Here is a 13,419-nt window from a genome sequence, read left to right on the forward strand (position 1 = left end):
CACGGCAAAATACATTTGTTTCAATTAAATCATTTTCATAACGTGTTTAACAAAATTTGATTGAATGAATTTTAAATATTTTTGCTAAAGCCAATAAACATTTATGTTTGATGATTCTTTGAAACAAAACTATTATTTCATGTAGTTATAACTCAATTTAAATGTATATAACATGATCTGGTTTAACTGCAAAAAAAATTAAGAAACAGATCCAAAAAATTACCAAAATTTAGCATTAAGTAATCTAAGTTGGGTATTTCATAAACAAAAAGTTGTCACCTGAAAACCCAATTCGACTGTCACTTTGACTTGAAATCTGAATGATTTATTCTCTACTCTATGAATCTTCTCCGGATATGTTTGGATCTGTAAGGAGCATACGCTAAACGTGTGCGAAACCTTCTCAATTTTTTACCATAGACTCAAAACATGAAATTATGATATCATGACAAATTTTATGATTTTTAGACTTCATATGTTATTTATAGAATTTTAAAATGATTCGGCCTTATATTCCTGGTTATGGTTCGAGAAAAAGATGTTCGATATTGCCTCCCATTTCATAAATACGGTCTCAGATTGGACTCAATAATATGAATATGATTTTTTGATGGACTTTACTCCTTTATTCAAATTGTTTGCAGTTCAAATTGGACTTAATTCCAACACATGTGTTTAAAGAAATTAAATGACTAAATGTAGAAAAGAGACTAAAAAAAATACCATATGTTAGTATAAAGTACTATATACAATACGTGTATACCAAAAAATGTTGGGAGTGTGAAATCAATTTTTTTTGAAAAATTTTGCCGTGTGCTAAATACTATGCACACGGCAAACACAAAAAACACACGGCAAATATTCTAATTTGCCGAGTGCCTGAGCTGGCACACGACAAAAAGGGCTTTTGCCGTGTGCAGCAACTTTGCCGTGTGCCTCTCTGCCAGCACACGGCAAAAAAGGTTTTTGCCGTGTGTCCGATTTTGAGCACACGGCAATGTTGCTGCACACGGCAACTATGCCGTTTTCCGGTAGTGTTTGCTGCTTCTTTTTTTTATCCAAATTTGCAGCGTCTCCATGTTGATCCTGTTTAGACTTGTTTCGACTAAAAATTAAACTTGCTTCGTCGATGTTGTGATAGGACACGGACGACGCGAATGAAGAGCGTGTCAGAATCTCCTTCCCAAACGCTACAACAGGGGACTCGCAGCTTGTGTGGACCTGACACGTTGGTATTGAGTAAGCCTTTACTTTGCCAAGTCGAAGGAACACGTAGCTCCGAACAAAGGCTATGCAATAGGTAACGTGGTACGGTGGTAGTAATCTATTAGGTGAGAAGTAGTATCGACCTGGGAGTCCTTTTTTTACGAGCGCAGGCCGCTATTTTCTTGCAAGACACATGGGCGGGTAAGCAAACTTGTGGTGAGAAAAATAATTTGTTTTTGGCAGAAACATCTCCTAACTCGCGATTTCTATGGGTCTCCACCCCCTCTTACCTTCCTCGGCCCTGACAGGTCCGACGTGAGGGGTACGGCGGACCCGATTTGAGTGAGAAAAATTTTCAATTATTTTCGATCTTTATAGTATAGAAAAAATTATTTTTGAGCATAAACATTTTTGAACATGCGATTTGCGTCTATCCTTCCTCCTACATTCCTCTACCCTAACACGTGAGTCAAAAAATAACTTTTTAGCATAAATGTTCTTGAACTTGCAATTTCTGTGGCCCTACATTGGATCCTAACCCGTGAGTCAAAAAATCGCTTGTGCTGCTTCTTATTTTTATCCAAATTTGCAGCGTCTCCATATTGATCCTGTTTAGACTTGTTTCTAGACTTGTTTCGACTAAAAATTAAACTTGCTTCGTCGATGTTGTGATAGGACACGGACAACGCGAACGAAGAGCGTGTCAGAATCTCCTTCCCAAACGCTACAACAGGAGACTCGCAGCTTGTGTGGACCTGACACGTTGGTATTGGGTAAGCCTTTGCTTTGCCAAGTCGGAGGAACACATAACTCCGAACAAAAGACATGCAATAGGTAACGTGGTACGGTGGTAGTCATCTATTAGGTGAGAGGTAGTATCGACCTGGGAGTCCTTTTTTCGGGCACAGGCCTCTATTTTCTTGCAAAACACACGGGCCGGTAAGCAAACTTGTGGTGAGAAAAATAATTTGTTTTCGGCAGAAATATCACATAACTCGCGATTTCTATGGGTCTCCACCTCCTCCCGCCTTCCTCGGCCCTGACAGATGGGTCCGGCGTGAGGAGTATGATGGACCCGATTTGAGTGAGAAAAATTTTCTATTACTTCTGAACTTTATAATATAGATAGATAATCTTCTTCTGGCTAGACTCTCATGTGCGCTCCTCCATCTCGGTCTCCCAACGCTCGTACCTGCCGCCATGGCTCCAGCACCGCCCGGTCCCTCGCTACCTCGAGACCCCATGACGTGACCAGCGGCGCACGAGGCACTACGGTGAGGATGCCGGCAAGCAACAGGGCACGTGCAGGCGGCGCGGTCTGCCGCTACCTCCATAGCCAGAGGCGCATTCTGGGCACGGGCGGAGCTCGCACGGCAGCCAGGGGCAAGCTCCCGGCGCCTAGGGGTACGGTGGAGCGCGCCGGCAACACGGCCGGCTGGAGGCCGACGCTCCCCGCGGCTTCCCCCACGCTGGCCGATAGAGGAGCAGGCGGCGTCCATGGCTCGCATCAGGCATGTTTTGTTGTATTTTGCAAGCGTATATCCCAGTATATCCCACGTGTTTAATTATGATGTTTAGAAGAATATTCCTTGCAAGTGTTTCATGTGCATGTTGCAAAGTAAATTTAGATGTTGCAAAATAGATCTAGATATTGCAATATTTAATGATGTTTTAGAAGAATGTTGCTTGCAAGTGTTTCATGTGCATATGCTTTACAAATATGTTACAAGTGTTTAATTCGGACGTTGTATTTTTATTGAGATATTTCATATGGATTTTAAATATTCTATGAAATATGAAACAGTCGTTGCGACTTTTTTTTCATCATCAACGGATGGCTAACAAAAAAATTTCAACATATTATTTTATATCGCAAACGCTAATTTTTATGTTGCAAATATTAATTTTATATGTTGCGAATGCTATTTCAAATTACCTTCTCATCTGATGTCCGGACGCTAGCAACTCTGTTCCCCTTCCGTCCAGAACTGAATAGCGACAGCCGCCGCAGGCCAGACCACATCCGGTGTGGTGCTTCTGGTTCCCCTCACACGTTCCCTTCCAACGGCTAGATTGGATTGGTAACTATCCGAATCTACAGTTTCTTTATTTCCTTGGCAGGAAACCCTAATTTGACGCATTTTTCCCTAGTTATAAGATACAAGACTTATTAGTCCTGGGACCTGCTTCTCTGAGCAATTAACTGTTTAACTGAAAACCCATGCCAACGCTAGTTTAACCCTGCACAGAGGGGGATGATTTCACGCTTTACACAGCAAGAAGGGAAAAAAAGGGAAAGAAATTTCCCTCCTTTTTTTCCCTCGAAAATTTCACGCTTTACACAGCAAGAAGGGGAAAAAAGGGAAAGAAATTTCCCTCCTTTTTTCCCTCGAAAACGCACGAGAGCTGCGTTTCATTGTATTAAGAGGATGATGGAATAAAATTTCTTACAACGACGCGGAGGGCTAGCACTCTCGCAATATACTAGGGCATGCGGTTGTGATTTACAGAAAAGATAAAATAACCCAAGAGAGGTAGAGAGACGACCAAAAGACTTCTGCTCAACCGCATCTCAACAAGGGGCTTCGCATCAGCACGCAACCATGTCCCTTCTTCCTCAGGTACGGGAAGAGCTCCCTGGCCGCCTCCATATATATATATATATATATATATATATATATATATATATATATATATATATATATATATATATATATATATATATATATATATATATATATATATATATATATATATATTGGCTTCTCTTGGGGGAGACATGGGGCATGCGATTCACCCTCACTTACCGGCGCCACCACCTTCATCCTCCTGGGGCTTCGGTATAAGCGGCATTTTGACTTTGCGCTTGACCTCCCCGATGAAGCGCTCAAAGTACACATGTTGCTGGCATCAATGCGTCTAAGGTATACTCCCATTTTTCCATTGTACTTATGCGCAATTTCTCATATTACATATGTTTCAGTTTCTCTGAAAATTACCATTGCCTATCGTGTCATTTCTCATTTCCATGGACTCCCAAGTCCCACCCAGTAGGAACGGTTGGTTCAGGTGTTGGTCCTTTTCGTCAATCGCAGCTCATCATAATCATCTGATAGTATGATGACCACATTTTGAGGCATTTGGTTCTTCAGTCTTCATGCTTCCTAACTTTCTTTAATTGTGTTTCAAGGAGGGTTGTTGTCTTTGATCACCATACTATAATGGACTCATGTGCCTGTAGGTTGGGTTTAGGTTATCTGTGGGCAAAGGTTTTCATCATATTTCTTACTTGCCAGTTGCCACAACAAGTGACATTAGTGTGTCACCTGCCAAGCAGCTATCTTTCTGCCGTACATAGCACAGAAAAGATGGTTAATGCAATCAAGGGGCAGCTCATCTCCTGGTAAGCTCCTGAGAAAAAAGTGAATTTGCTGTTTCTTTCCCTTTTCGCTGTACAATTCACACACTTGATGTTCCTTCTTTCACAGTGATGTACCAATGGCGCAGTTCATTGTTAATCTGAACGCTTCGATGCCTGCATCAGAGAGGTTCATCGTGCACTGTTTGATCCCACACATTTTTGTTCATCCTCATGTGGCAGAGATGATCAGAAGCAAGATAGCAGAGTTCAGGGACCAGAACAGTTACGAGAAACCTCAATGATCATCCTCTCCCACATTTCCCATGTCACCCAACGTTCAGAGATTTCGGCTCAGTGTCCATGTAGAATGTCAATTAATAGATGCCATGTATCATAATGGTCTAGAGATGATAGTTGCTTGGCATTAGAAAATGCTGTGACTTGTTCTGTCCAGACTCCTTGAAGAGCCTTTTACCTGTTGATGCATTATTTGGTGCGCATAGTCTTAAACTTGGTTGCTGGTGGTGAAAAGGCACACCATGCATGATTGTCTTGCCTTAAGAGTCACCGTTGCCAACTCTCTGAAATTCCGTTGCTTAACATTAAGCCCATGCATTGGTACGTGCAACAGAGTCGACAGACGAAAGGTTTGGGAACAAAACTCATTTACTCATTAAGAAAAGTAACTATGCAAATTATTCCTCAATTTCTAAAAGGAAAAGCTCGACACTTCCAATATATCAATGGGCGGTTTACTTGCTATGCACAACCCTGCTATTAATAACTGAGAGCCACTTGAGAGGTAAACGTGATCAGGTTGAGATTCAGAAACAAAACACATTGTAGCCTCTAATTTGCTCAAGAAATGAAATCACATGACAAAGCTAAGTATCCAAAAAGAATTGTGGACCAACTACTTCAGTGTTCAAAATAGCACAAGACTTCACTGTTCAGAACAGCTCCATGATAGCACTTGCGCCCAGCGGTCTACATCTTCCGATAGAAATGCTTACAGCAACGGTTTTCAGTAGCCAAACATGAAAGAAATCAAGCCTCAGCAGCAGCCTCAGCATTGCGCTTCCGCGCCTCCTCAATGATACTGAGCTTGATGCCCTTGCCCTTGGGAAGAGATACCCACGGCTTCTTGTCCTTGCCAATGGTGAACACATTGCCCATGCGGGTGGCAAACTGGTGGCCGAGTGAATCCTCAACATGGATGGTCTCAAAGCTGCCCTTGTGCTTTTCCCTGCTCTTTATCACCCCAACACGCCCAGTGTTCCTTCCGCCAGTCACCATCACAACATTCCCAACATCAAACTTGATGAAGTCTACAATCTTGTTGGTCTCCAGGTCAATCTTGATGGTGTCATTGGCCTTGATGAGAGGGTCTGGGTAGCGGATAGTGCGCCCATCATAGGTGTTCAGAAAAGGGATGCCCTTCTGCCCAAACTGCACAGACCTCACCTTGCAAAGCTTGAACTGCAAAATAGGAAAAGATCTCAATGTAAGAAGAAACCTTTCTGTCCAAAGCTTAGCTGTAAAGTCAATAGATAACCTAGATAAAATTTTGAAACAAACCAATGGGAAAAACTATATTTCAGTAATCAAAACAAGAATAATAAACATGATTACATGAAGAAACTGCATGGGCACAAATGGACTCTACCAAACAAAAGGCTTTGGGGAAGCTACTGATTTCAGATATGAATCTAGCATAGAAGAAATGAATTGGATTTACTTCAATTCCTTAGTTAAAGAAACAAAAATAATCACATCACTCAACATGGGATAAAGCAACAAGCCACAGAGAAGGACAAAAGGCCTTGGATTTTTTTTTTCTTTTTCGAGTGGAAAGGCCTTGGAAATTTTGGTGGTGAGTGTGTGCTGTATTCTATGACTATGTTGACGTAGTTTGACTGCATGGAAGCATGAAAAGCAAGCAAAAACCACTTCTACTACAGGAGCCAGTGATGGATACAAACCTTAGCCTCATCATCCCTGATACTGTGGAGACGGAAGCGTCCCTTGGTGTCGTAGAGAAGGCGGAAATTCTCTCCAGTCTTTGGAATTGACACAACATCTGCAGGAAAAGTGTAATGCATAACTGAATCTGGAACTAGCAATGGACATACATTGTCATCATGCACCCAAAATTATGATCCGGCATGCATCTTACCCATGAATCCAGATGGATATGTCTTGTCAGTCCTGACCTTGCCATCAACCATAACTTGGCGCTGCATCAAGATTGAAATAACTTCACGATAGGTCAGAGCATACTTCAACCTGTTCCTGAGGATAAGGATCAAAGGCAAGCACTCCCTGGCTTTGTGGGGACCTGATGAAGGCTTGGGTGCCTGCACAACAGGAAAAGAAACAAAATATGATTGAGCACAGATGGAGCAGTAACCAGTAAGTGATTGGACATCATATTGCAAATTTAAGACACATACAAATGCTCCACCAAGCTTGTCAAGCATCCAATGCTTTGGAGCATTGAGCCTCTTCAGATGTTTCTTCAAACCCCTCGCCTGTATAAAATGGTAAGAAAATTAATAAACATTACAAGCACTAAAATGATGTTCAGTTTAGCTGAAGGTGATAACATGCACATGCACAAACAAAAAAGGGGGGGCACAAGATGCTGCACTTGGAATAAAGACTGAAATGGTTTTATACTCCTTGAACATCTTCGAATGGAACAGCCAAAAAAGCAAGTAGTATGAGATGTGGTTTTGACAGGAAGACAATTCCTATTGCTCCTTAGCAGAATGCATTATACAATTGGCAGTAATTAGCAATACTGGTGGACAGTAGCATTATAGCACAATTTCATCCCTTGACCAGAACATTAATTTCAAAAATAAAAGAGTCCTATCACATTTACAGATTAGCAATACTGTTGGACAGTAGTATGATTCACTTAAAAAAATTAAAAGCCTTAATAAGACTGAGCAGTGTGCGAAAAAGAAAATGCCAACAACCTGAATGAGAGAAAATTAATAGCATTGCACACAAGATCTATGCAGGCGCGGTTTAGTACAGCAAGGGATACCCGATCTATAAATCTTACTTGACTATGGTACTTCCTAAAACAGTTAGATCAAAATGAAAGTATCCTCCTCTGTCTACACGCCATCTACGAGCCAAACGCGTGATCTCATAATAAGCACTAAACAAACAAGCGAATCAAGAACTCGCACGTAGTAACCATACCAGGCAAAGCACAATACAATGCACATATTCCTAAGGCTGCCATGCGACTCGCCGAATCAAATCAAGAACAGACCATATATATAAGGAACCCCGAAGGGGGAGAAAACCTTCCCCATAAATCGGAGAAAGAATCGACGTAAAAAACTAGAGTGCAGTGTAGAGCGCAGAGGCCGCCGGGATCTTACCATCTTGTTCGGCGCCTAGGGTTCGTCCGCGCTGGAGCGGGCGAAGACGGCGGCGGCGGCGAGCTCGCTACGGAGGGCTGTGAGACGGTGATAAACCCTAGGGAATGCGACGGCGCTGGGTCGGGGCGAGAGCTTTATTGCCCGGGGTGAAGCTGGTGGCCGTGCGATGCGGCGTTAACGGCGCAGATCTGTATGTGGTGCGTCTGGCGCTCTTGGTTGGATCGGACCAACAAGGAGCCCATGCGTGTACTTGCTGGGTTTGCCACCAGCCCAAGAAGGTTCAAAAGGCCACAAGAAAAGAGGCAGACGGGAGAAGGCCCACATCCCCAGCCTTTGTATTATGAACAGAAATGTTAGGGAAGTACTTTTTTTTTTGAGATCGAAATGTTAGGAAAGTAGGGAACTGATGGAACAATTAGCGAACTCATAGCACAAAAACGAATTACTAGCAAGTTACTGATAGAACAAGAAGTTTCCTTGCGAAAAAAATACTAGCAAATTATGGAACTCGCACTACTGCTACCTTATATGGTTACAGAGAGAGAAAAGATGTGGCATTTGAGTGTTTTTTTCCCCTAACGAACCTGCAGAAAAGCACAGAGAAAAGGCCACGGCGCTTGATTTTTAAGGGGGCGAATACAGGTAGTCCCGCGAAGGTGGTCCTGATCTCCACCTATAACATGATTCTTTGATTAAATAATTTCTTCGATGCCATCCAAATTTATACGGAAACATATCAGATGCAAACTAATCTCTCCGTGCAAACCATGCAAACTTCAATCTGGGTTATCGGGTCAACATCCAAGGAGAGGGGCACAGGGGTGGGAGAGGGGATTTGCAAAAGTGTGGTTATCTAATTTAAGTGATGAATGTTGAGTACTCTATCCTACTTGTGATGAGTGAATTGTCAACCATGCGGTGTAATCGTGCGCTTGGTCTTTGGATTGCAGGTACACGGGCGTCAAGTGTCGACGGAGAGCTGCCGTGGAGGTGCTGTGGCCGATGGACCGTGAGGTGGACGGTGGTGAAGGGCAGCCGGGACCGGAGCTCGTGCCGGGAGGTTGCTGTGGCGTCCACTCCTGGATCGAGGGCGCAAGCGGCGACGGAAGGCCGGTTTCTTGTTTGCGCCACAAAACCAAGCAGGCGGACGGCGGTTGAAGACGCCAAGTCGTGGAGGCACGGGCGTCGGTCACGGAACTGATGGAGGTGACAGGCGTCGACGGCATCTAGGGCCGTCAGAAGGCCGAGGTGGGAACGGCGTCTAGGGCCACGGCGTGGAGGCGGGAATCTTCCCGCGCGTGTAGTTTTGACGGTTTTCTCAAAACCGGCCACCTACCCGAGTTTCGCGGACCCCCCAAAACCGCGAACCGGATCTTCATCGTCATGGCCGCATCGCGGAGAAGGCTTCGAGTCGAAGAAAGAAACTCCGCCGTCGGATGAGATCGTGTACATATTTCCGGTTTTGCCCCTACGGGCTTTTTAGTGTCTAGTTTGAGTCGAGGGTATTTTGGACCCCTGCGTGGGCACCTTAAATATCCCTCACCCTCTCCACTCTCTTCCCTTGCGCCAGCCATCTCTTCTCCCGGCGCCACTCCTCTCTCTCACCCGGTTCTCTCCCTCTCCTCTCTAGGACTAGGGATTTTAGCCATGGATTCTTGAGTTCTTGTACGGATATTGATCGGGAAAGGAGGCCCAATCCTCCTTGTGCCCTCCAGGGTTTTGAATTCAATTCAATCTCGTACGATTTGTGCCTTGTTTTGAATTATTTCGATTTTCCTTTGACAAATCTTGAGCATGAGATGACGAGTGGTTTTCTGATCATCGAGTGACTCTTTGTAGTGATTCTAATACATCTAACCTAGTGCTAATCCCCCTGGAATCACGAGTTCACTCGAATCGAAGTTCTTGGCATTCTCAAGAAAACCCCCGTATTTGCTCGGAATTCTTCGATTCCTCCCAAATCATGGAGTGATTCGTCGATTCCTTCCGTGGACATGTTCACGAGTCCTTTGTGATCATGCCTGCAAATTTTGAGCTCCTTTGGACTTGATTTGACCCTCCAATCATCAAAGTTTCCAAAGGTCGCGGGCTGGAAAAACGTTTCTGGACTCTGTTTTTCTTACCACCGGATGAACCGACGCATTTAAGTTGTACGCGCCGGATCAACCGGTGAGTAGTTTTTTCGTGGGTTAGGGTTTTCTGCTGTTCACAAATTGCACTGGTGCATATCTCTCGATGAGCATCGGATTAACCGGTGTATGTTGACCAGCGACCCCACGAGTGTGTTCTTAATCGTTTAACCGGCGCTTTGGGTTTGTGAGCGTCGGTTTAACCGGTGTTTTGAAGTCCATTTTGCAGTCCCTCTGGACAACTGCACCGGCGACTGAACTTGATTTTGTCGGATCATCCGGTATGTGCTAACACCAGTTCATCCGACGCCGAGACAATCACCACATTGGATCAACTGGTGCTCGTTTCTCTCTGCTACCGGCTCTGCTCATCGGTTGAACCGACGCTGTTCAAATCAGTGCGTCGGATCAACCAGTGAGTTATACCGTGCTGTGTCTTGCTGTTTCTCGCGCTGCTTTTCAGTGTTTGCTTCCGCGTTGGATCTTGTTTGTTCCTAGGGCTTTCTTGTGTTGGTGTAGTTTCTCCATAGCTACTCCACACTGTTCCTAGGACTCTAGGGTTGGGTGTGTACTTCGGGACTAAGCCGATCTTTCCGATTGCAAGAATTTTTAATCGGCTCACATTCACCCCCCCCTCTGGTCGCCTTTTCGGTCCCTCAATTGGTATCAGAGCTTGGTTGAGGTTTTTAGTACCTTAACCGGATCGAAAACCACTTGGCGACCATGGCGAGTCTTGGTAAGATCTCAGTGTTTACCGGCGAGGACTATGCTTATTGAAAGGTTCGCATGCGTGCCTTCTTGCAAAACATGGGAGCCGAGGTATGGGATATCACCAAGAACCAGGCGTACGAGGTGCTTGCCGTTCGGACCTCTCCTCTTCAGGTGTCCGAGCACGAGGCTAACGCCAAGGCTGTCAATGCCTTGTTCGCTGGCGTTTCTCGTGCGGAGTTCTCACGCGTCTGGGGTTTTCAGGAAGCCCACAAAGTCTGGATGTGTCTTGAGAACTACCACGAGGGCACACCTCAGGTTAAGGCTAGACTGTTCGAGACTCATCGGCGTGAATATGAGAACTTCACACAGGAGCCGGGTGAGAGCATTGGCGACATGTTCAGTCGGTTTCAATCGATTGTGAACAAAGTCAATGCTAACAGATCTACTGATACCCTTGACTACACAGAACATGAGAAGGCTCTCATGTTGCTCTACGCACTTGACCGCTCTCTGTGGGATCTCAAGGTGAATACGATCATCGAGTCTGCAGGCTATGAGACTCTGACCGTGAATGAGCTTTTCAGCAAGCTCAAGGCCACAGAGGTGGATAACCAGACACGAGCCAAGCTCAATGGTGCCCCTCCTTCCAAGAGCATTGCTCTTGTGACTGGCCCAGGTGGATCGAGCTCTAACGCTAACTCTGCTCTTGGCTTTTCTCTTATCTCTTTGCCTTCCATTACAAATGAGCAGTTAGAGATGCTGGGCGACGACGGCTTGTGCCTTCTCATCAACAAGTTCCAGCGTGTCTCATCAACAGGCAGAGGAAGAAGAACCCCGGGTGCTACCACTGCGGCGATCTGAACCACTTCATCACTGACTGTCCCAAGAAGTCCGGCGGTGGCCAGAACAACAACTTCGACTACTACCGCCACCGCCACCACGACGAGGGAGGCTCCAACAAGAAGCGTCGGTGCCACAAGCACCGCAGTCGTGACCGGGGAGGACGCTTTGACAAGGAGTCACTCAAGAAGCGCATCCAGTACAAGGCCAAGAAGCGGGAGAAGGCTTTCCTGGCGCAGCTCAGCGACCTCGACAAGAGCTCCGACACCGACCGCTCTTCTTCACCGACCTCCGATGACGATGACAAGAAGAAGAAGAAGAAGCGGGACAAGGAAGCCACCAGCTTCATCGGCCTTTGCTTGGCGGCCGATCGGCGCAAGGGTTTCTGCACCATGGCGGGTGAGGGCAATGGTGCTCGTGCGTCTCCAGGTGGACATGCTACACCGACGCACGACGGCTCTTCTCCTGGATCCGAGAGTGATTCAGAGGTAAACTCCACTATTGACCTGCTTGATACTGAGGTTAGGGAGTTGTACGCCACTCTCGACAACCAGAAGAGGCTGCTTAAGGAAGCAGCTAGAGAGTGTAGAAAGCTTAGGGCTGAGCTAGCTTGTGCTAGAGAGAAATCTGGTGAGGATGAGTGCGCTAGCTGCATATCTCACATGAATGATCTTGTTGCTCTCCGTGCGAAGCATGATGAGAACGTCGCGAACATAGATATTGCTAAGACTTCGCTTGCTGACGTGTCTCATGAGCTAGCCAAGGCCAAGCATGAGCTTGAACTGGTCAAGGACGCTCCCATAGTTAGTGATGTGCTTGAATGTGATGTATGTCCCATCTTTAAGTCTGATCTAGCCGCTTTGCAATCTAAATTTGCTACTGTTGTGTGTGAACTAGAGGAGATGAAGTCTAGGCCAGTTTTGCTTGGTGCCTGTAAGCTTTGTCCCACGCTTAGGTCGGAGCTAGATGAGAAGAATGCCTTGATTAAGTCTTTAGGGAAGACTAAGGTCGGGGAATCTAGCCCACCTATTGATTGTCATGTTTGCCCTGGTTTGATTTCTGATTTGGATAATCTTGCGGTAGAGAAAGCCAACTTGGAGAATGAGAATACCTATCTTAGGGCGATTCTGAGTTGGGTTTCTAGCAGTGAGCCGCAGTTGGGCATGATGATCAAGCAGTTTAAGCGTGGTGATGGTTTCGGGGTCGGTTACACATACACGAAGTCAGACTTTGACAAGCTGTATGGTAAGATTGGCAAGGCTGCTAGAGCTCCAAGTGCTCTAAACACTGCTAGCACGAGCACGCAGCCTTCGCTTGTTGACCCCGTGGATGGTGTGCTGAAAGAACCACAAAAAGCACCCCACAGAAGCAGGTTTGGGTTCCAAAGCCCAATGAGCTGAGGAATTCCCTCGATACGCTCCCTGCTGCCACAGCCTAGGTTGCCCAGAAGAAGTGGGTTGCTCCTCCCCGTCCGCAGGCGAGGCCTCCACCTCCCAAGAGAGAGGTGAGATACCACTGCGAGTACTGTGACAGAGAAGGTCACCTGGAGGAGTTTTGCTTCAGGAGGAAGCGGGCTGTGAGGCGTGAGCAGGAGAGACGTAACTCGGACATGTACTCTGCTCGGGTGCATGGTCCTCCTCGGTGTGGTGGTAGGCAAGATGCTAGGGCGCGCCGTGTAGGTGGAGGACAGGGAGACGGTGGAGGTTACCGTGCTCCAGCGGGTGGTCGCTTTGCCAGTCGTGCTTCTGGTCGTCCTCAGTACGGCTATGGA

At 45.8% G+C, this 13,419-nt stretch overlaps 2 protein-coding genes across 2 annotated transcripts; one reads left to right on the forward strand and one right to left on the reverse strand.

Moving 5' to 3' along the window:
- The first annotated feature begins 3,978 nt into the window (after positions 1-3,978).
- LOC120698923 (general transcription and DNA repair factor IIH subunit TFB5-like) lies at positions 3,979-5,061 on the forward strand. Its single transcript, XM_039982705.1, has 2 exons — positions 3,979-4,609; positions 4,695-5,061. Exons 1-2 carry the CDS (start codon positions 4,428-4,430, stop codon positions 4,867-4,869), a joined length of 357 nt encoding a protein of 118 aa, XP_039838639.1. The 5' UTR covers positions 3,979-4,427; the 3' UTR covers positions 4,870-5,061.
- A 266-nt stretch (positions 5,062-5,327) lies between these two features.
- Positions 5,328-8,118, reverse strand: LOC120698922 (40S ribosomal protein S4-like). The gene is made up of 5 exons (XM_039982703.1): positions 7,969-8,118; positions 7,021-7,098; positions 6,744-6,924; positions 6,550-6,647; positions 5,328-6,046 (listed from the first exon to the last, which is right to left on the reverse strand). Exons 1-5 carry the CDS (start codon positions 7,969-7,971, stop codon positions 5,615-5,617), a joined length of 792 nt encoding a protein of 263 aa, XP_039838637.1. The 5' UTR covers positions 7,972-8,118; the 3' UTR covers positions 5,328-5,614.
- Between the last annotated feature and the right edge of the window lie 5,301 nt (positions 8,119-13,419).

The sequence above is a fragment of the Panicum virgatum genome, chromosome 3K (genome assembly GCF_016808335.1).
Source record: "Panicum virgatum strain AP13 chromosome 3K, P.virgatum_v5, whole genome shotgun sequence".
In the NCBI taxonomy this organism is placed as follows: Eukaryota; Viridiplantae; Streptophyta; class Magnoliopsida; order Poales; family Poaceae; genus Panicum; species Panicum virgatum.

Excerpts from the sequence above, each read along its gene's own strand:
- LOC120698923 (XM_039982705.1), top strand. The coding sequence starts at position 4,428 with ATGGACTCATGTGCCTGTAGGTTGGGTTTAGGTTATCTGTGGGCAAAG. Across the intron at positions 4,610-4,694 it reads AAGGGGCAGCTCATCTCCTG|TGATGTACCAATGGCGCAGT; the intron begins GTAAGCTCCTGA and ends CTTCTTTCACAG.
- LOC120698922 (XM_039982703.1), bottom strand. Across the intron at positions 6,925-7,020 it reads ACAAGCTTGGTGGAGCATTT|GCACCCAAGCCTTCATCAGG; the intron begins GTATGTGTCTTA and ends CCTGTTGTGCAG. Across the intron at positions 6,648-6,743 it reads ATATCCATCTGGATTCATGG|ATGTTGTGTCAATTCCAAAG; the intron begins GTAAGATGCATG and ends CTTTTCCTGCAG.